The sequence below is a fragment of the Engystomops pustulosus genome, unplaced genomic scaffold (genome assembly GCF_040894005.1).
Source record: "Engystomops pustulosus unplaced genomic scaffold, aEngPut4.maternal MAT_SCAFFOLD_88, whole genome shotgun sequence".
NCBI classification, from domain to species: Eukaryota; Metazoa; Chordata; class Amphibia; order Anura; family Leptodactylidae; genus Engystomops; species Engystomops pustulosus.
In genome coordinates, this window is record NW_027284976.1 from 71295 (window position 1) to 94273 (window position 22979).

The following is a 22979-nucleotide window of genomic DNA, read 5'->3' on the forward strand; positions in this document are numbered from 1 at the left end:
GACACCTTTCTATCATAGCCAGCAGTGGTCAGGGGTCAGCATGGGTGCTCTGACCTCTCTGTGACTACATCCCCCATACACAGCGAGCTGCCATGTCCTGTGTCCTGACACCTTTCTATCATAGCCAGCAGTGGTCAGGGGTCAGCATGGGCGCTCTGACCTCTCTGTGACTACACCCCCCCATACACAGCGAGCTGCCATGTCCTGTGTGTCCTGACACCTTTCTATCATAGCCAGCAGTGGTCAGGGGTCAGCATGGGCGCTCTGACCTCTCTGTGACTACACCCCCCATACACAGCGAGCTGCCATGTCCTGTGTCCTGACACCTTTCTATCATAGCCAGCAGTGGTCAGGGGTCAGCATGGGAGCTCTGACCCCTCCGTGACTACACCCCCATACACAGCGAGCTGCCATGTCCTGTGTGTCCTGACACCTTTCTATCATAGCCAGCAGTGGTCAGGGGTCAGCATGGGCTGCCATGTCCTTTGTGAGGGGTCAGCATGGGTGCCCTGACCAGTCTTTGATTTTACTGCCCTCATCAGAATTTGTTTCTCCTGAAGCTCCTCTGTGGGTTGTCTGTCCTATGCCTCCTCTCTTTCCTGAGACCTTATTAAACCTTTGGCCCCCATGGCCACTGTGTTATAGACTGGTGTCATACACAGCTCTGCATGGGGCAGGTCGAAGTCTCACAGAACCATGTGCTAATGTCTGAAATCTTCTTTGTTAATATTCAATCGAGATCCAGAACCAGTCCTGGCTCTTTTCCATGTTCTGCTACAGCTCCAATACTGCCCCATCGCTTTTCATATAGAATGTTCTAGATATTTTTCAATTTTCCCTGCTCAGATGCTGCCTTGTGTTATCTCCCATAGGGATGGAATCTGGACAGACAGATGAGAGATACGGATGTGAGAGGTGGGCCATATGTCTGTCCCTAACCTGATCTCCCTCCCTCTATCTCTCTGCTCACATCAAACATATACACTAATGGGAGATGTCTCAATCCTGACAGCTCTCGTCTCTGCTTCTGTCGTCTCATCTTCTCTTCAGTCGTTTCCTCACGTTTCCGCTTCTGTTGTCTCTTCTTCTGTCATCTCCTCTCTTCTCTGCTTTTGTCGCCTCTTCTCGTCTTTCTTCTGTCGTTTCCTCTTGTCTTCACTTCTGTCATCCCCTTTGGTCTCCATTTCTGTAATCTCTTCTTGTCTTTACTTCTGTTGTCTCCTCTCGTCTCTGCTTCTGTTGTCTCCTCTAGTCTCTACTTCTGTCATCTCCTCTCGTCTTCGCTTCTGTCGTGTCCTCTCGTCTTTACTTCTGCCGTGTCCTCTCGTCTCCACTTCTGTCGTCTCCTCTCGTCTTTACTTCTACCGTCTCCTCTCATCTCCACTTCTGTTTTCTCCTCTCGTCTCTGCTTCTGTCCTCTCTTCTCGTCTCCGCTTCTCTCCTCTCTTCTCGTCTCCACTTCTGTTGTCTCCTCTTGTCTCCACTTCTGTTGTCTCCTCTCATCTCTGCTTCTGTCATCTCCTCTCGTCTCCACTTCTGTCATCTCCTCTCGTCTCCACTTCTGTCCTCTCTTCTCGTCTCCACTTCTGTCATCTCCTCTCGTCTCCACTTCTGTCATCTCCTCTCGTCTCCACTTCTGTCCTCTCTTCTCGTCTCCATTTCTGTCCTCTCCTCTTGTTTCCGCTTCTGTCGTGTCCTCTCGTCTCCACTTCTGTCATCTCCTCTCGTCTCCACTTCTGTCCTCTCTTCTCGTCTCCACTTCTGTCCTCTCCTCTTGTTTCCGCTTCTGTCGTCTCCTCTCGTCTCCACTTCTGTCATCTCCTCTCGTCTCCACTTCTGTCCTCTCTTCTCGTCTCCACTTCTGTCCTCTCCTCTTGTTTCCGCTTCTGTCGTGTCCTCTCGTCTCCACTTCTGTTGTCTCCTCTTGTCTCCACTTCTGTTGTCTCCTCTCATCTCCGCTTTTGTCATCTCTTCTCGTCTCCACTTCTGTCATCTCCTCTTGTCTCCGCTTCTGTCGTCTCCTCTTGTCTCCGCTTCTGTCGTCTCCTCTCGTCTCTGCTTCTGTTGTCTCCTCTCTGCTTCTGTCGTCTCCTCTCGTCTTTACTTCTGTTGTCTCTTCTCGTCTCTGCTTCTGTTGTCTCCTCTCGTCTTTACTTCTGTTGTCTCCTCTCGTCTCCACTTCTGTCATCTCCTCTTGTCTCCTCTTCTGTCAGGTCCTCTTGTCTCCGCTTCTGTCGTCTCCTCTTGTCTCCACTTCTGTCATCTCCTCTTGTCTCCTCTTCTGTCAGGTCCTCTTGTCTCCGCTTCTGTTGTCTCCTCTCGTCTCTGCTTCTGTTGTCTCCTCTCGTCTCCGCTTCTGTCGTCTCCTCTCATCTCCACTTCTGTCATCTCCTCTTGTCTCCTCTTCTGTCAGGTCCTCTTGTCTCTGCTTCTGTTGTCTCCTCACATCTTTACTTCTGTCGTCTCCTCTCATCTCCACTTCTGTCATCTCCTCTTGTCTCCATTTCTGTCAGGTCCTCTTGTCTCTGCTTCTGTCGTCTCCTCTTGTCTTTACTTCTGTTGTCTCCTATTGTCTCCGCTTCTGTCGTCTCCTCTTGTCTCCTCTTCTGTCAGGTCCTCTTGTCTCCTCTTCTGTCAGGTCCTCTTGTCTCTGCTTCTGTTGTCTCCTCACGTCTTTACTTCTGTTGTCTCCTCTCGTCTCCGCTTCTGTCGTCTCCTCTCATCTCCACTTCTGTCATCTCCTCTTGTCTCCATTTCTGTCAGGTCCTCTTGTCTCTGCTTCTGTCGTCTCCTCTCGTCTTTACTTCTGTTGTCTCCTATTGTCTCTGCTTCTGTCCTCTCCTCTCGTCTCTGCTTCTGTCGTCTCCTCTCGTCTTTACTTCTGTTGTCTCCTATTGTCTCTGCTTCTGTCCTCTCCTCTCGTCTCTGCTTCTGTCGTCTCCTCTTGTCTCTGCTTCTGTCGTCTCCTCTCGTCTTTACTTCTGTTGTCTCCTATTGTCTCTGCTTCTGTCCTCTCCTCTCGTCTCTGTTTCTGTCGTCTCCTCTTGTCTCCACTTCTGTCATCTCCTCTCATCTTTACTTCTGTCGTGTCCTCTCGTCTTTATTTCTGTCGTGTCCTCTCGTCTCCACTTCTGTCGTCTCCTCTCGTCTTTATTTCTGTCGTGTCCTCTCGTCTTTACTTCTGTCGTGTCCTCTCGTCTTTATTTCTGTCGTGTCCTCTCGTCTCCACTTCTGTCGTCTCCTCTCGTCTTTACTTCTGTCGTCTCCTCTCGTCTTTACTTCTGTCGTGTCCTCTCGTCTTTATTTCTGTCGTGTCCTCTCGTCTCCACTTCTGTTGTCTCCTCTCGTCTTTATTTCTGTCGTGTCCTCTCGTCTCCACTTCTGTTGTCTCCTGTCGTCTTTACTTCTGTCGTGTCCTCTCGTCTCCACTTCTGTCGTCTCCTCTCGTCTTTATTTCTGTCGTGTCCTCTCGTCTCCACTTCTGTCCTCTCCTCTCGTCTTTACTTCTGTCGTGTCCTCTCGTCTTTATTTCTGTCGTGTCCTCTCGTCTCCACTTCTGTCGTGTCCTCTCGTCTTTATTTCTGTCGTGTCCTCTCGTCTCCACTTCTGTCCTCTCCTCTCGTCTTTACTTCTGTCGTGTCCTCTCGTCTTTATTTCTGTCGTGTCCTCTCGTCTCCACTTCTGTCGTGTCCTCTCGTCTCTGCTTCTGGCCTCTCCTCTCGTCTCCACTTCTGTCGTCTCCTCTTGTCTCCGCTTCTGTTTTCTCCTCTCGTCTCTGCTTCTGTTGTCTCCTCTGTGCTTCTGTCGTCTCCTCTCGTCTTTACTTCTGTTGTCTCCTATTGTCTCCACTTCTGTCGTCTCCTCTTGTCTCCTCTTCTGTCAGGTCCTCTTTTCTCCGCTCCTGTCGTCTCCTCTCGTCTCCACTTCTGTCATCTCCTCTTGTCTCCTCTTCTGTCAGGTCCTCTTGTCTCTGCTTCTGTTGTCTCCTCACGTCTTTACTTCTGTTGTCTCCTCTCGTCTCCGCTTCTGTCGTCTCCTCTCATCTCCACTTCTGTCATCTCCTCTTGTCTCCATTTCTGTCAGGTCCTCTTGTCTCTGCTTCTGTCGTCTCCTATCGTCTTTACTTCTGTTGTCTCCTATTGTCTCTGCTTCTGTTCTCTCCTCTCGTCTCTGCTTCTGTCGTCTCCTCTCGTCTTTACTTCTGTTGTCTCCTATTGTCTCTGCTTCTGTCCTCTCCTCTCGTCTCTGCTTCTGTCGTCTCCTCTTGTCTCTGCTTCTGTCGTCTCCTCTCGTCTTTACTTCTGTTGTCTCCTATTGTCTCTGCTTCTGTCCTCTCCTCTCGTCTTTACTTCTGTTGTCTCCTATTGTCTCTGCTTCTGTCGTCTCCTCTCGTCTTTACTTCTGTTGTCTCCTATTGTCTCTGCTTCTGTCCTCTCCTCTCGTCTCTGCTTCTGTCGTCTCCTCTTGTCTCCACTTCTGTCGTCTCCTCTCGTCTTTACTTCTGTCGTGTCCTCTCGTCTTTATTTCTGTCGTGTCCTCTCGTCTCCACTTCTGTCGTCTCCTCTCGTCTTTACTTCTGTCGTGTCCTCTCGTCTTTATTTCTGTCGTGTCCTCTCGTCTCCACTTCTGTCGTGTCCTCTCGTCTTTATTTCTGTCCTCTCCTCTCGTCTTTACTTCTGTCGTGTCCTCTCGTCTTTACTTCTGTCGTGTCCTCTCGTCTTTATTTCTGTCGTGTCCTCTCGTCTCCACTTCTGTCGTGTCCTCTCGTCTTTATTTCTGTCGTGTCCTCTCGTCTCTGCTTCTGTCCTCTCCTCTCGTCTCCACTTCTGTCCTCTCCTCTTGTCTCCGCTTCTGTCGTCTCCTCTCGTCTCTGCTTCTGTTGTCTCCTCTGTGCTTCTGTCGTCTCCTCTCGTCTTTACTTCTGTTGTCTCCTCTCGTCTCTGCTTCTGTCGTCTCCTCTTGTCTTTACTTCTGTTGTCTCCTCTCGTCTCCGCTTCTGTTGTCTCCTCTCGTCTCTGCTTCTGTTGTCTCCTCTCATCTCCACTTCTGTCCTCTCCTCTTGTCTCCTCTTCTGTCAGGTCCTCTTGTCTCCGCTTCTGTCGTGTCCTCTTGTCTCTGCTTCTGTTGTCTCCTCTCGTCTTTACTTCTGTTGTCTCCTCTCGTCTCTGCTTCTGTCGTCTCCTCTCATCTCCACTTCTGTCATCTCCTCTTGTCTCCATTTCTGTCAGGTCCTCTTGTCTCTGCTTCTGTCGTCTCCTCTCGTCTTTACTTCTGTTGTCTCCTCTTGTCTCCGCTTCTGTCGTCTCCTCTCGTCTCCACTTCTGTCATCTCCTCTTGTCTCCTCTTCTGTCAGGTCCTCTTGTCTCTGCTTCTGTTGTCTCCTCACGTCTTTACTTCTGTTGTCTCCTCTCATCTCCACTTCTGTCATCTCCTCTTGTCTCCATTTCTGTCAGGTCCTCTTGTCTCTGCTTCTGTCGTCTCCTCTCGTCTTTACTTCTGTTGTCTCCTATTGTCTCTGCTTCTGTCGTCTCCTCTTGTCTCTGCTTCTGTCGTCTCCTCTCGTCTTTACTTCTGTTGTCTCCTATTGTCTCTGCTTCTGTCCTCTCCTCTCGTCTCTGCTTCTGTCGTCTCCTCTTGTCTCCACTTCTGTCGTCTCCTCTCGTCTTTACTTCTGTCGTGTCCTCTCGTCTTTATTTCTGTCGTGTCCTCTCGTCTCCACTTCTGTCGTGTCCTCTCGTCTTTATTACTGTCGTGTCCTCTCGTCTCCACTTCTGTCGTGTCCTCTCGTCTTTATTTCTGTCGTGTCCTCTCGTCTCTGCTTCTGTCCTCTCCTCTCGTCTTTACTTCTGTCGTGTCCTCTCGTCTCCACTTCTGTCGTCTCCTCTCGTCTTTATTTCTGTCGTGTCCTCTCGTCTCCACTTCTGTCGTGTCCTCTCGTCTTTACTTCTGTCGTGTCCTCTCGTCTTTATTTCTGTCGTGTCCTCTCGTCTCCACTTCTGTCGTGTCCTCTCGTCTTTATTTCTGTCGTGTCCTCTCGTCTTTATTTCTGTCGTGTCCTCTCGTCTCCACTTCTGTCGTCTCCTCTCGTCTTTACTTCTGTCGTGTTCTCTCGTCTTTATTTCTGTCGTGTCCTCTCGTCTCCACTTCTGTCGTGTCCTCTCGTCTTTATTTCTGTCGTGTCCTCTCGTCTCCACTTCTGTCGTCTCCTCTCGTCTCCACTTCTGTCGTCTCCTCTCGTCTTTACTTCTGTCGTGTCCTCTCGTCTCCACTTCTGTCGTGTCCTCTCGTCTTTACTTCTGTCGTGTCCTCTCGTCTTTATTTCTGTCGTGTCCTCTCGTCTCCACTTCTGTCGTGTCCTCTCGTCTTTATTTCTGTCGTGTCCTCTCGTCTTTATTTCTGTCGTGTCCTCTCGTCTCCACTTCTGTCGTCTCCTCTCGTCTTTACTTCTGTCGTGTTCTCTCGTCTTTATTTCTGTCGTGTCCTCTCGTCTCCGCTTCTGTCGTCTCCTCTCGTCTTTACTTCTGTCATCTCCTCTCGTCTCCACTTCTGTTGTCTCCTCTTGTCTCTGCTTCTGCCATCTCCTCTTGTCTCCACTTCTGTCGTCTCCTCTCGTCTCTGCTTCTGTCATATCCTCTCGTCTCCTTTTCTGTCCTCTCCTCTTGTCTCCGCTTCTGTTGTCTCCTCTCGTCTCCACTTCTGTCCTCTACTCTTGTCTCCGCTTCTGTTGTGTCCTCCTCCTTCCCTCTTCACTGCTGTGTGAGGCTCTGAAGCTGATAGACACAATGGTATAATCCCATCACACAGCTTCAATGCCAGGTGTCAGATGTGCCATCCATCTCTTCATGCCTCCACTTATTCGACCATCTATCTATTGAATCCTTGCTACCACCTAATGGATGCAAAGTGTAATAGAAAATATCATTTATTTATAGAGAAAGAAATAGTGAAGGACACAAGTCAGTCACGATTGAAGAACCAACAAGTGACTGCCAGCTGCCTGCAGGGGACTCTAGAAGAGGCGAGGAAGAGGATGATGGGCAGGTGGGATATAGATATGCAAGTCCCCAAGTTATCCTATCTGCTTTCATCTATCTACCTGTCTATCTTCTTCTCACCCTTCTTTAGGATGATAATTGGGGTGAGACAACAACAGCAGTGACTTCTGAGCGCAGTGCCTCCCTGGAGGAGTTGGTTCCCAGACGGGGGTCTCCAGACCCCAAGGCCAGTAGGCCCACTGGGTGGACTTTGCTGGGCTTCTATATACTCTGTGTCCTGTGTGTCCTCACAGTCCTTACTCCACCACTGTTCCTCATGTTGCCCCAGGTGCTTTGGGGGTCAACGTTGGAGCCATGTGGGGTTATCTGCGAGGGGCTTTACATCTCAGTGGCTTTTAAGCTGCTCTTCCTCATGCTGGGGTCTTGGGCTGTCTTCTTCCGGAGGCCTCGGTGTGTCCTGCCGCGTCTGGTGGAGTTCCGCGCCCTCCTTCTTCTGCTCCTTGGACTCTTGCTGCTCTCCTACTGGCTGTTCTATGTGGTGCGGATCCTGGGGCAACAGGAAAGGAACCTCTTGGGCGTGGTCCAGTACACGGCCTCTCTAGTGGACACGTTCATCTTCATCCATTACCTGGCTGTCATCCTGCTGGAGCTCAGACATCTGCAGGCCTTCTACATCCTCCGAGTAGTGCGAAGCGCTGATGGAGAGTCTCGGTGCTACACGATAGGGAGACTCAGGTGAGTACAAGAACATCGACCACATTTGTTCCATTCCATAGGGATGTGGCATGCACAGGGCGCCAAAAAAAGTATGCTCTGCTATACCCCCTAATGCAACTCCTCAACATGTGATGTTAATTTTATCCCCATTTCTGTGCCCCCACTTGTAATACCCCTCACATATAATGCCTCCATTACTTTTGGGCACTCACGTCGTGATCCCTTTTATTTAAGCCCTATTGTATTGTGGCCCCTTTCCTCCTTCTAACATTGTGGTTCAAATTCCTTCCCCAACTCTTACTGTAGCCTCTAAACCCCTCCCACATTAAATTGCAGTTCTATCCCCTCATAATGTGGCCCCAATTGTCCCCGATCATATTGTGCCCCCTCATATTGTCCCCCCTCATATTGTGACCTATATTGTGGCCCCTCTCATCTTCCCCTTCATATTGTATCCCCTTTCATCTCCTCTTCATATTGTGGTCCCTCATCTCCTCCTCATATTGCGGTCCCTCATCTCCTCCTCATATTGTGGCTCCTCTCATCTCCTCCTCATATTGTATCCCCTATCATCTCCTCCTCATATTGTATCCCCTCTCATCTCGTCCTCATATTGTGGTCCCTCATCTCCTCCTCATATTGTGGTCCCTCATCTCCTCCTCATATTGTGGCCTCTCATCTCCCCCTCATATTGTGGCCCCTCATCTCCTCCTCATATTGTGGTCCCTCATCTCCTCCTCATATTGTGGCCCCTCTCATCTCCACCTCATATTGTGGTCCCTCATCTCCTCCTCATATTGTGGCCCCTCTCATCTCCTCCTCATATTGTGACCTCTCATCTCCTCCTCATATTGTGGCCTCTCATCTCCCCCTCATATTGTGGCCTCTCATCTCCTCCTCATATTGTGACCTCTCATCTCCTCCTCATATTGTGGCCTCTCATCTCCCCCTCATATTGTGGCCTCTCATCTCCCCCTCATATTGTGACCTCTCATCTCCCCCTCATATTGTAACCTCTCATCTCCCCCTCATATTGTGGCCTCTCATCTCCCCCTCATATTGTGGCCTCTCATCTCCCCCTCATATTGTGGCCCCTCTCATCTCCACCTCATATTGTGGTCCCTCATCTCCTCCTCATATTGTGGCCCCTCTCATCTCCCCCTCATATTGTAACCTCTCATCTCCTCCTCATATTGTGGCCTCTCATCTCCCCCTCATATTGTGGCCTCTCATCTCCTCCTCATATTGTGGCCTCTAATCTCCCCCTCATATTGTGACCTCTCATCTCCTCCTCATATTGTGGCCTCTCATCTCCTCCTCATATTGTGGCCTCTCATCTCCTCCTCATATTGTGTCCTCTCATCTCCCCCTCATATTGTGACCTCTCATCTCCCCCTCATATTGTGGACTCTCATCTCCCCCTCATATTGTGGCCTCTCATCTCCCCCTCATATTGTGGCCTCTCATCTCCTCCTCATATTGTGGCCTCTCATCTCCCCCTCATATTGTGACCTCTCATCCCCCCCCCTCATATTGTGACCTCTCATGTCCCCCTAATATTGTGACCTCTCATCTCCTCCTCATATTGTGTCCTCTCATCTCCCCCTCATATTGTGTCCTCTCATCTCCTCCTCATATTGTGACCTCTCATCTCCCACTCATATTGTGGACTCTCATCTCCTCCTCATATTGTGGCCTCTCATCTCCTCCTCATATTGTATCCTCTCATCTCCTCCTCATATTGTGGCCTCTCATCTCCTCCTCATATTGTGTCCTCTCATCTCCCCCTCATATTGTGTACTCTCATCTCCTCCTCATATTGTGGCCTCTCATCTCCTCCTCATATTGTGTCCTCTCATCTCCCCCTCATATTGTGGCCACTCATCTCCTCCTCATATTGTGATCTCTCATCTCCCCCTCATATTGTGGCCTCTCATGTCCCCCTCATATTGTGGCCTCTCATCTCCCCCTCATATTGTGGCCTCTCATTTCCCCCTCATATTGTGGCCACTCATCTCCTCCTCATATTGTGATCTCTCATCTCCCCCTCATATTGTGGCCTCTCATGTCCCCCTCATATTGTGACCTCTCATCTCCTCCTCATATTGTGACCTCTCATCTCCTCCTCATATTGTGACCTCTCATCTCCCCCTCATATTGTGGCCTCTCATCTCCCCCTCATATTGTGGCCTCTCATGTCCCCCTCATATTGTGGCCTCTCATCTCCCCCTCATATTGTGTACTCTCATCTCCTCCTCATATTGTGTCCTCTCATCTCCTCCTCATATTGTGACCACCTCTCATCTCCTCCTCATATTGTGTCCTCTCATCTCCCCCTCATGTTGTGGCCTCTCATCTCCTCCTCATATTGTGGCCTCTCATCTCCTCCTTATATTGTGGCCTCTCATCTCCTCCTCATATTGTGTCCTCTCATCTCCTCCTCATATTGTGGCCTCTCATCTCCTCCTCATATTGTGGCCTCTCATCTCCTCCTCATATTGTGGCCTCTCATCTCCTCCTCATATTGTGTCCTCTCATCTCCTCCTCATATTGTGGCCTCTCATCTCCCCCTCATATTGTGGCCTCTCATCTCCTCCTCATATTGTGGTCTCTCATCTCCTCCTCATATTGTGGCCTCTCATCTCCTCTTCATATTGTGGCCTCTCATCTCCTCCTCATATTGTGGCCTCTCATCTCCCCCTCATATTGTGACCTCTCATCTCCTCCTCATATTGTGACCTCTCATCTCCTCCTCATATTGTGACTTCTCATCTCCTCCTCATGTTGTGTCCTCTCATCTCCTCCTCATATTGTGGCCTCTCATCTCCTCCTCATATTGTGTCCTCTCATCTCCTCCTCATATTGTGGCCTCTCATCTCCTCCTCATATTGTGTACTCTCATCTCCCACTCAAATTGTGGCCTCTCATCTCCTCCTCATATTGTGGCCTCTCATCTCCTCCTCATATTTTGGCCTCTCATTTCCCCTTCATATTGTGGCCTCTCATCTCCTCCTCATATTGTGACCTCTCATCTCCCCCTCATATTGTGGACTCTCATCTCCTCCGCATATTGTGGCCTCTCATCTCCTCCGCATATTGTGGCCTCTCATCTCCTCCTCATATTGTGACTTCTCATCTCCTCCTCATATTGTGTCCTCTCATCTCCTCCTCATATTGTGACCACCTCTCATCTCCTCCTCATATTGTGTCCTCTCATCTCCCCCTCATATTGTGTCCTCTCATCTCCTCCTCATATTGTGGCCTCTCATCTCCTCCTCATATTGTGGCACCTCTCATCTCCTCCTCATATTGTATAACCTCTCATCTCCTCCGCATATTGTGACCTCTCATCTCCTCCGCATATTGTGGCACCTCTCATCTCCCCCTCATATTGTGACCACCTCTCATCTCCTCCTCATATTGTGGCCTCTCATCTCCTCCTCATATTGTGTCCTCTCATCTCCTCCTCATATTGTGTCCTCTCATCTCCCCCTCATGTTGTGGCCTTAGCAAGCCCCAAAGCAAATAGCGAAGGGGCTGAGGACTGTAGGGGGTGGTTTCAAGCCTTCTAGTAGGCTGGTGGGGCTTGCCCCTTTACTCCTCCTGTGTGAGGTCACAGGAGGTGGTGTTTGGGGGCGGGTAAGGACCCGCCCGGTGGTTTTATAAAGTCCGAGAGCACGTGGGGGGGCCTCTTTCCTTCTGCCCCCTGGACCGAAGAGGCGAGAAGTCAGAGACACCTCTGCAAATACCCAGCATGGCTTCCCTAGAAGAACAAGTAATCCAGCAAGTGACCAGGGTTCAGCCATGCTGGATACCCTCCTGCAGCGCCCTGCTGCGGGGTCGGTTCAAGAAGCGGACGTCCCTGAAGAGGACACCCATCTCCCTGGATCGAAACCCGCTGCAGTGGCTTCCACCCTGGAGGGTACAGCCACCACCCCCTGCCCGGCGGCCCGCCACCCTGTCACCACCACCCACCCAGTGCTCCTCACCTCCTCCACGGGAGCAGCTGGATGAAGATAGAAGACGTCCCGTGAGGAAGATGAGGCCTCCTGTCCGCCTGAGCCCAGGATCTCCAGCACCAGCCAGGAAACGCGGCCCGGGCCAGAAGAAGATGGCGTCGCCTGGACCACGTGGGACGCTGGCTGCACTGGAGGATCTTCTTGGGATCCCTGCTGTGAAGACCACAAGGGGTAAGTGGTTTGCATCCCCTGCCCTGCACCCCAACACTGCTGCCCACTCCCCTGCCCTTCATCTCAGCGCTGCTGCCTGCTCCCCTGCCCTGCACCCCAGCGCTGCTGCCCACTCCCCTGCTCTGCACCCCAGCGCTGCTGCCCGCTCCCCTGCTCTGCACCCCAACGCTGCTGCCTGCTCCCCAGCGCTGCCCCCCCGCTCCCCAGCGCTGCCCCCCCGCTCCCCAGCGCTGCCCCCCCGCTCCCCAGCGCTGCCCCCCCCGACCCCCGCGCCCAGCACCCGTCACATCACCTCCAGGCCGCGGCCTAAGCAGCATCCTGCACTGCAGCGTGGCCTCCCGAGCACCCGACCGGTAGGCGACCTCTCCACCTCCGCGGCGCCCGCAATCCCGCCCCCACCCCACCGCTCTCCTTACCTCCGGAGCCTGCGGCCCTCACATCCGGCCACGCTCCGGTTCGGGCCTTTCACAAGCCCGGGCGCCCTCCTCTCCAGCGATCCTCCTCCTGCTCCCTGCTCATGCGGGGCCGGCCTCCCCCCAGCCATACAGCAACTCACCAGACCCCCTCTCGCTTTGCGGTAGGCTTCAGGCCTACTCGGCGCCTAGGCCCTAGGCCCGGGCACGCCACCAGGCCTCGGGCCTATACCTTATGCAACCCCGGGCCCGCTACCAGACCTCGGCCCCAGCCAGCCCCAGGCCCCATCCCAGGCCTCGGGCCTACTCCCCAGCCAGCCCCAGGCCCCTTCCCAGGCCTCGGGCCTACTCCCCAGCCAGCTTCAGGCCCCATCCCAGGCCTCGGGCCTACCCCTCAGCCAGCCCCAGGCCCCATCCCAGGCCTCGGGCCTACCCCTCAGCCAGCCCCAGGCCCTATCCCAGGCCTCGGGCCTACCCCTCAGCCAGCCCCAGGCCCCATCCCAGGCCTCGGGCCTACCCCTCAGCCAGCCCCAGGCCCCATCCCAGGCCTCGGGCCTACCCCTCAGCCAGCCCCAGGCCCCATCCCAGGCCTTGGGCCTACCCCTCAGCCAGCCCCAGGCCCCATCCCATGCCCGGGCCTACTCCCCAGCCAGCCCCAGGCCCAACCCCCCCCCCCCCCCCCGGCTCAGCCAACACTGCAGCTCTGGATCCCTGGGCAGCTCCCCTTCCCTCCTCCCCTCCTATTGCCCGAGTCCTCTCTGCATACCCTTGATGCGGTAGAGACCTCTATGCCCACGGTGCACCACAGACACAGGAGCCACAGATCCTCGTACTACAAGCAGCAACGCCACTCCCAGAGGCCATACCGCAGGTGGGCTGCCGATACTGGCTCTGAGCTCCTCTCACCAGACCGCAGCTGCCATCATCATCACGGAGGACGCCGCTGACACTACAACAGCCCATCGTCACCGGGTTCCAGTGGCCGCGAGGCGGCGCACTCACACACCCGCACCCGTCACCGAGACTCCCGACAACGCCGCAGAGACTCCCCTCCCCGCCTGACCAAGCGCTCCAGGCGGACATCAGAGCATCCAACAACTCACCAGGAATCCGAAACTCATCTACAGCCACCGCAGTCCCAGAGGTCATCCCGTCATGGCAGCCAAGGCTCTCAAGCTCCACCTCGCAGCTCAGTCATCATCAAGAAACCACCTCAACGCATCACTTCAGCTTCAGAACATCACCAACCATCTGAACAAAGCACAGAATTCTCATCAGGACACGTCAGCTCCACCAGAGAAGACTTCATCCGGTGAGTTCAGTGGCCTCCCCTCGTGGTCGGCCATTACCTCCTCACACAAGAACACAGAGGTCATCACGTCCATTCTCATCACACAAGAACAGAGGTCATCACACCTATTATCTCATCACACAAGAACAGAGGTCATCACGCCTATTATCTCATCACACAAGAACACAGAGGTCATCACACAAGAACAGAGGTCATCACGTCCATTAGATCACTACTCACACAATTAGAAGGCAGTCAGGATACACCTGTGGGCTTAGGGAATTTGGCTAACACAGGACAGGGTAACACATTTAGGGACTGCCAGTGCTCGGGGCTGCGCGATCCTCCTTCCAGGAGCCGGGTCCGTCCCGGCTGTAACACACTGAGCATGCGCAGCATCTCATCTGTATTACATTGTGGGAGGTGTAGAATAGCTTGAACAAGCGATCAGTGGATCGCTTGATCAAGCTTACCTGTAAAAGTAATAAAAAAAAAAAAAAAAAAAAAAAAAAATAAAATAAAACAAAACAATTTTTAATAAATAGAATTAAGTGAATAAAATTTAAGTCCGGAAACCAAAATTGACAATTTTCTTTCACCCATACATTCGAGAGTTAATAAAGTCTCATCCCCATACATTCAAGAGTTGATAAAATCCCATCAATAAGCTAATGACCCACTAACATGAAGCACGGAAGTTATAGCTCAGTTGGTTTAAGCACTGTGTCATTATTGTTTATGGACACTGCGGGTTCTAGGTTCATATCCCAGTTTGAATAATTTTTATTTAGTAAAGTGCATCGCATGTTGCAATAAATAAGCCCTTATATGTCCAAATTGCCAAAAAATAAAAATTAAATAAATAAATGACATTAAAGTTGTACAGCCAATAAAAAGTACAGTGCATAATCTGCTGTGAATGGCACAACTTCCCCTTCGATGCCCTGGCGTGTGCCCATACAACAGTCACCACCACATATGGGGGATTGTTATACGCGGGAGAGATTGGGGATCAAATTTTGTGGAGCGTTTTGAAATTTTATCCACTGAGAATTTGTGCAATTTTGAAAGACACATTAATTTAGCCAAAAATATGTACTTTCACAATGTATCCGATTTTTGTTTAACCCCTGTAAAACATTTAAGGATTAACAAACGTCATAAAAGTTGTTTCTCATACACTGAGGGGTGTAGTTTCTATAATGGGATAATTTATGGGATTTTACTTTTATTTAGGCCTCTCAAAGTGACTTGAAACCAGAGCAGGTCCCTCAGGTTTTTTATCCTACAAAAATAAGAGCATGCATAAAAAACCACAGAGAAATAAAATAAACATTCGGTGAATGTTAGTTATTACGTTTTCTGCGGTGATGGCTGTGTATGGTAAAAGTAGAACATTTTGAAGTTTGAAAATCGAGAATTTTTCCAAATTTTCACCAAATATCTGATTTTCTCATAAATAAATGCAAAACATACCACCAAAATTTTTCAACTAACATGAAGTACAAAGTGTCACGAGAAAAATATTTTAAAATCAGTTATAACCACTTATAGTGACACAGGGCAGATTTGGAAAAATGGCCCGTGTCAGGGAGATGAAAAGTGGCTTCGGCGTTAAGGGGTTAATGTCAGTGAAGGATAATCCTGGGCAGCACAAAAGGCACTTCTCACCCCATCCACTGCATCAGGTTAGCCACCAGCCCACCGCAATGTTTGTTAAATGCGGCAGTTTAATTTCGTTCAATCCAGTATTCGCACTGGAGAAGGTCGGGAATGAGGTTTCCCCGGTAGGACGGCCGGTCCCCTTATAGAACCGCCAGGCTTACTTCCCAAAAGGAGCCCGGAAAGTTCAGATTAATCGTCCACCTGTCTTTTCCCAAGGGTCCCTCGGTTAATGACGCTATATAGGAGGTTGTGGCGGTTACGTACGTCTCCTTTAACAGGGCGGTCGACTTAGTGCAGAGAAAGATGGAAGTGTCCAAAACTCTCCATAACTAGTTGCGAGCTTTTGCGGTTTCGGTCCCTGGTTTTGGGTAAATGCAGCAACTTAGTCGGTAAAGGATAATCCTGGGTTGCGTAAAAAGGCACATCCCACCCCGGATAACTAGTCCCTTGAGGGAAGTCTTGTGGGTTTTGCAGGTATGTCTTCGAGTAGGTAATGGGTCAGGCATCCTATTCACAGCTGCTTTACAGAGAGCAAGGAAGTCGTGATTATCACAATACATGATGTCCCTGGGAGGAGTGACGTATAGGCATGAGAATCTGCGGGGGATAACCGCCATCCCTTATTATGCGACGGGGTCCATCTCAATTCCATTGAGGTGAATATTTTCGAATATTTTCCTTCTCGGCCGGCCTACAGGAGCAGGCTGAGAAGGCCATGGCCTTGGTCCGTGTGGGGGGGTCGCAGCCGGTGGTAGGAGGGAGGAGGCTGCTCCGTGGCGGAAGTTACACAGGCCCTAAGGCGCTGGAAGATGCCCACATGCCGGCTGCAGGGCCGCAGCCGCCATTTCGGGCGAAGTTGGTTCAAGATTTTGAAGATGCCAAGCGGGCCTAGCAAGTTGGGAAATGTTTTAATTTATAACGTTATTTAATAATTTATCTTAGTTGTTAATAAACGCTGTGGCCTTCCCACATTACCCAAACATTTAGTTTCCCGGTCTGTTGATGGGTGGTTAGTCTAGGTACACGGTCAAGTACCAGACGGTTGGGTGGTCAGTCTAGGTACACGGTCAAGTACCAGACGGTTGGGTGGTTAGTCTAGGTACACGGTCAAGTACCAGGCGGTTGGGTGGTTAGTCTAGGTACACGGTCAAGTACCAGACGGTTGGGTGGTTAGTCTAGGTACACGGTCAAGTACCAGACGGATGGGTGGTTAGTCTAGGTACACGGTCAAGTACCAGACGGTTGGATGATTTCTCAAAGTACAAGGTCAAGTACCAAACGGTTGGATGGTTGATCAAGGTACAAGGTCAAGTACCAAACGGTTGGATGGTTTATTAAGGTACAGGGTCAAGTACCAAACGGTTGGATGGTTTATTAAGGTACAAGGTCAAGTACCAAATTTAAGGTTTGGGTTTGTTAATCCCTACAGTCCTCATCTCCTCCTCATATTGTGGCCTCTCATCTCCTCCTCATATTGTGACTTCTCATCTCCTCCTCATATTGTGTCCTCTCATCTCCTCCTCATATTTTGTCCTCTCATCTCCTCCTCATATTGTGGCCTCTCATCTCCCCCTCATATTGTGACCTCTCATCTCCCCCTCATATTGTGGCCTCTCATCTCCTCCTCATATTGTGGCCTCTCATCTCCCCCTCATATTGTGGCCTCTCATCTCCTCCTCATATTGTGGCCTCTCATCTCCTCCTCATATTGTGGCCTCTCATCTCCCCCTCATATTGTGGCCTCTCATCTCCTCCTCATATTGTGGCCTCTCATTTCCCCCTCATATTGTGTCCTCTCATCTCTTCCTCATATTGTGACCTCTCATCTCCTCCTCATATTGTGGCCTCTCATCTCCTCCTCATATTGTGGCCTCTCATCTCCTCCTCATATTGTGGCCTCTCATTTCCCCCTCATATTGTGGCCTCTCATCTCCCCCTCATATTGTGGCCTCTCATCATCTCCTCATATTGTGACCTCTTATCTCCGCCTCATATTGTGACCTCTCATCTCCTCCTCATATTGTGGCCTCTCATCCCCCCTCATATTGTGGCCTCTCATCTCCTCCTCATATTGTGTCCTCTCATCTCCCCCTCATATTGTAGCCTCTCATCTCCCCCTCATATTGTAGCCTCTCATCTCCTCCTCATATTGTAGCCTCTCATCTCCTCCTCATATTGTGGCCTCTCATCTCCCCCTCATATTGTGTCCTCTCATCTCCTCCTCATATTGTGGTCTCTCATCTCCTCCTCATATTGTGGCCCCTCTCATCTCCCCCTCATATTGTGGCCTCTCATCTCCTCCTCATATTGTGGCCTCTCATCTCCCCTTCATATTGTGACATCTCATCTCCTCCTCATATTGTGGCCTCTCATCTCCTCCTCATATTGTGGTGTCTCATCTCCCCCTCATATTGTGGCCTCTCATCTCCTCCTCAAATTGTGGCCTCTCATCTCCCCCTCATATTGTGGTCCCTCATCTCCTTCTCATATTGTGGCCTCTCATCTCCTCCTCATATTGTGGTCCCTCATCTCCCCCTCATATTGTGGTCCCTCATCTCCCTCTCATATTGTGGTCCCTCATCTCCTCCTCATATTGTGACCTCTCATCTCCTCCTCATATCGTGGCCTCTCTTCTCCTCCTCATATTGTGGCCTCTCATCTCCTCCTCATATTGTGGCCTCTCATCTCCTCTCATATTGTATCCCCTCTCATCTCCCCCTCATATTGTGTCCTCTCATCTCCCCCTCATATTGTGTCCTCTCATCTCCCTCTCATATTGTGGTCCCTCATCTCCTCCTCATATTGTGGCCTCTCATCTCCCCCTCATATTGTGGCCTCTCATCTCCCCCTCATATTGTGGCCTCTCATCTCCTCCTCATATTGTGACCACTCATCTCCTCCTCATATTGTGACCTCTCATCTCCCCCTCATATTGTGGTCCCTCATCCCCTCCTCATATTGTGACCTCTCATCTCCTCCTCATATCGTGGCCTCTCATCTCCTCATATTGTGGCCTCTCATCTCCTCCTCATATTGTGGCCTCTCATCTCCCTCTCATATTGTATCCCCTCTCATCTCCCCCTCATATTGTGTCCTCTCATCTCCCCCTCATATTGTGTCCTCTCATCTCCCCCTCATATTGTGGCCTCTCATCTCCTCCTCATATTGTGGCCTCTCATCTCCTCCTCATATTGTGACCTCTCATCTCCTCCTCATATTGTGGCCTTTCATCTCCTCCTCATATTGTGGCCTCTCATCTCCTCCTCATATTGTGGCCTCTCATCTCCCCCTCATATTGTGGCCTCTCATCTCCTCCTCATATTGTGGCCTCTCATCTCCTCCTCATATTGTGGCCTCTCATCTCCCCCTCATATTGTGGCCTCTCATCTCCTCCTCATATTGTGGTCTCTCATCTCCCCCTCATATTGTGGCCTCTCATCTCCCCCTTCATATTGTGGTCCCTCATCTCCTTCTCATATTGTGGCCTCTCATCTCCTCCTCATATTGTGGTCCCTCATCTCCCCCTCATATTGTGGTCCCTCATCTCCCTCTCATATTGTGGCCTCTCATCCCCCCTCATATTGTGACCTCTCATCTCCTCCTCATATTGTGGCCTCTCATGTCCCCCTCATATTGTGGTCCCTCATCTCCTTCTCATATTGTGGCCTTTTATCTGCTCCTCATATTGTGGTCCCTCATCTCCCCCTCATATTGTGGTCCCTCATTTCCCTCTCATATTTTGGCCTCTCATCCCCCCTCATATTGTGACCGCTCATCTCCTCCTCATATTGTAGCCTCTCATCTCCCCCTCATATTGTGGCCTCTCACCTCCTCCTCATATCGTGGCCTCTCATCTCCCTCTCATATTGTGGCCTCTCATCTGCTCCTCATATTGTGGTCCCTCATCTCCCCCTCATATTGTGGCCTCTCATCTCTTCCTCATATTGTGGCTTCTCATCTCCCCCTCATATTGTATCCCCTCTCATCTCATCCTCATATTGTGTCCTCTCATCTCCCCCTCATATTGTGTCCTCTCATCTCCCCCTCATATTGTGGCCTCTCATCTCCTCCTCATATTGTGGCCTCTCATCTCCTCCTCATATTGTGACCTCTCATCTCCTCCTCATATTGTGGCCTCTCATCTCCTCCTCATATTGTGGCCTCTCATCTCCTCCTCATATTGTGGCCTCTCATCTCCCCCTCATATTGTGGCCTCTCATCTTCTCCTCATATTGTGGCCTCTCATCTCCTCCTCATATTGTGGCCTCTCATCTCCTCCTCATATTGTGGCCTCTCATCTCCCCCTCATATTGTGGCCTCTCATCTCCTCCTCATATTGTGGCCTCTCATCTCCTCCTCATATTGTGGCCTCTCATCTCCCCCTCATGTTGTGGCCTCTCATCTCCTCCTCATATTGTGGTCTCTCATCTCCCCCTCATATTGTGGCCTCTCATCTCCTCCTCAAATTGTGGCCTCTCATCTCCCCCTTCATATTGTGGTCCCTCATTTCCTTCTCATATTGTGGCCTCTCATCTCCTCCTCATATTGTGGTCCCTCATCTCCCCCTCATATTGTGGTCCCTCATCTCCCTCTCATATTGTGGCCTCTCATCCCCCCTCATATTGTGACCTCTCATCTCCTCCTCATATTGTGGCCTCTCATGTCCCCCTCATATTGTGGTCCCTCATCTCCTTCTCATATTGTGGCCTCTCATCTGCTCCTCATATTGTGGTCCCTCATCTCCCCCTCATATTGTGGTCCCTCATTTCCCTCTCATATTTTGGCCTCTCATCCCCCCTCATATTGTGACCGCTCATCTCCTCCTCATATTGTAGCCTCTCATCTCCCCCTCATATTGTGGCCTCTCACCTCCTCCTCATATCGTGGCCTCTCATCTCCCTCTCATATTGTGGCCTCTCATCTCTCCTCATATTGTGACTTCTCATCTCCCCCTCATATTGTGGTCCCTCATCTCCTCCTCATATTGTGGCCTCTCATCTCTTCCTCATATTGTGGCTTCTCATCTCCCCCTCATATTGTATCCCCTCTCATCTCATCCTCATATTGTGGCCTCTCATCTCCCGCTGATATTGTGGCCTCTCATCTCTCCCTCATATTGTGGCCTCTCATCTCCCCCTCATATTGTGGCCTCTCATCTCCTCCTCATATTGTGACCTCTCATCCCCCCCTTCATATTGTGGCCTCTCATCTCATCCTCATATTGTGACCTCTCATCTCCCCCTCATATTGTGACCTCTCATCTCCCCCTCATATTTTCGCCTCTCTTCTCCTCCTCATATTGTGGTCCCTCATCTCCTCCTCATATTGCGGCCTCTCATCTCCTCCTCATATTGCGCTCCTCTCATCTCCTCCTCATATTGTGACCTCTCATCTCCTCCTCATATTGTGGCCTCTCATCTCCTCCTCATATTGTGTCCTTTCATCTCCCCCTCATATTGTGGCCTCCCATCTCCTCCTCATATTGTGGCACCTCTCATCTCCCCCTCATACTTTGACCTCTCATCTCCTCCTCATATTGTGGCCTCTCATCTCCCCCTCATATTGTGGCCTCTCATCTCCTCCTCATATTGTGGCCTCTCATCTCATCCTCATATTGTGACCTCTCATCTCCCCCTCATATTGTGACCTCTCATCTCCCCCTCATATTTTGGCCTCTCATCTCCTCCTCATATTGTGGTCCCTCATCTCCTCCTCATATTGTGGCACCTCTCATCTCCCCCTCATATTTTGACCTCTCATCTCCCCCTCATACTTTGACCTCTCATCTCCCCCTCATATTGTGGCCTCTCATCTCCTCCTCATATTGTGGCCTCTCATCTCTCCCTCATATTGTGGCCTCTCATCTCCTCCTCATATTGTGGTCCTTCATCTCCTCCTCATATTGTGGCACCTCTCATCTCCCCCTCATATTTTGACCTCTCATCTCCTCCTCATATTGTGGCCTCTCATCTCCCCCTCATATTGTGGCCTCTCATCTCCTCCTCATATTGTGGCCTCTCATCTCCCCCTCATATTGTGACCTCTCATCTCCTCCTCATATTGTGGCACCTCTCATCTCCCCCTCATATTTTGACCTCTCATCTCCTCCTCATATTGTGGCCTCTCATCTCCCCCTCATATTGTGGCCTCTCATCTCCTCCTCATATTGTGGCCTCTCATCTCATCCTCATATTGTGACCTCTCATCTCCCCCTCATATTGTGACCTCTCATCTCCCCCTCATATTTTGGCCTCTCATCTCCTCCTCATATTGTGGTCCCTCATCTCCTCCTCATATTGTGGCACCTCTCATCTCCCCCTCATATTTTGACCTCTCATCTCCTCCTCATATTGTGGCCTCTCATCTCCCCCTCATATTGTGGCCTCTCATCTCCTCCTCATATTGTGGCCTCTCATCTCCTCCTCATATTGTGTCCTCTCATCTCCCCCTCATATTGTGGTCTCTCATTTCCCCCTCATATTGTGACCTCTCATCTCCTCCTCATATTGTGTCCTCTCATCTCCTCCTCATATTGTGGCCTCTCATCTCCTCCTCATATTGTGGCCTCTCATCTCCTCCTCATATTGTGACCTCTCATCTCCCCCTCATATTGTGGCCTCTCATCTCCCCCTAATGTTGTGGCCTCTCATCTCCCCCTCATATTGTGACCTCTCATCTCCTCCTCATATTGTGGCCTCTCATCTCCCCCTCATATTGTGGTCTCTCATCTCCTCCTCATATTGTGGCCTCTCATCTCCTCCTTATATTGTGGTCTCTCATTTCCCCCTCATATTGTGGCCTCTCATTTCCCCCTCATATTGTGGCCTCTCATCTCCTCCTCATATTGTGGCTTCTCATCTCTTCCTCATATTGTGGCCTCTCATCTCCTCCTCATATTGTGACCTCTCATCTCCCCCTCATATTGTGACCTCTCATCTCCTCCTCATATTGTGGCCTCTCATCTCCCCCTCATATTGTGGACCTCATCTCCTCCTCATATTGTGACCTCTCATCTCCTCCTCATATTGTGGCACCTCTCATCTCCCCCTCATATTTTGACCTCTCATCTCCTCCTCATATTGTGGCCTCTCATCTCCCCCTCATATTGTGGCCTCTCATCTCCTCCTCATATTGTGGCCTCTCATCTCCTCCTCATATTGTGTCCTCTCATCTCCCCCTCATATTGTGGCCTCTCATCTCCTCCTCATATTGTGGCCTCTCATCTCCTCATCATATTGTGGCCTCCCATCTCCTCCTCATATTGTGGTCTATCATCTCCCCCTTATATTGTGGCCTCTCATCTCCTCCTCATATTGTGGCCTCTCATCTCCTCCTCATATTGTGCCCTCTCATCTCCCCCTCATATTGTGGCCTCTCATCTCCTCCTCATATTGTGGCCTCTCATCTCCTCCTCATATTGTGACCTCTCATCTCCCCCTCATATTGTGGCCTCTCATCTCCTCCTCATATTGTGACCTCTCATCTCCTCCTCATATTGTATCCTCTCATCTCCCCCTCATATTGTGGCCCCTCTTATCTCCTCCTCATATTGTGGCCTTCCATCTCCTCCTCATTTTGTGGCCTCTCATCTCCTCCTCATATTGTGGTCCCTCATCTCCTCCTCATATTGTGGCCTCTCATCTTCCCCTCATATTGTGGCCTCCTCTTATCTCCCCCTCATATTGTGTCCTCTTATCTCCCCCTCATA

The 22979-nt window shown here is 50.7% G+C and overlaps 1 protein-coding gene across 1 annotated transcript in view; it reads left to right on the plus strand.

The window, feature by feature from the left end:
- LOC140106922 (vang-like protein 1) overlaps positions 1 to 22979 on the plus strand; it is a 136883-nt gene that overhangs the window by 35278 nt on the left and 78626 nt on the right. The window contains exons 2-4 of the mRNA XM_072131560.1: positions 873 to 915; positions 6933 to 7041; positions 7126 to 7730. Of these exons, the coding sequence (XP_071987661.1) occupies positions 875 to 915; positions 6933 to 7041; positions 7126 to 7730 (755 nt within the window). The 5' untranslated portion in view covers positions 873 to 874. The remainder of the gene's footprint in view (positions 1 to 872; positions 916 to 6932; positions 7042 to 7125; positions 7731 to 22979) is intronic.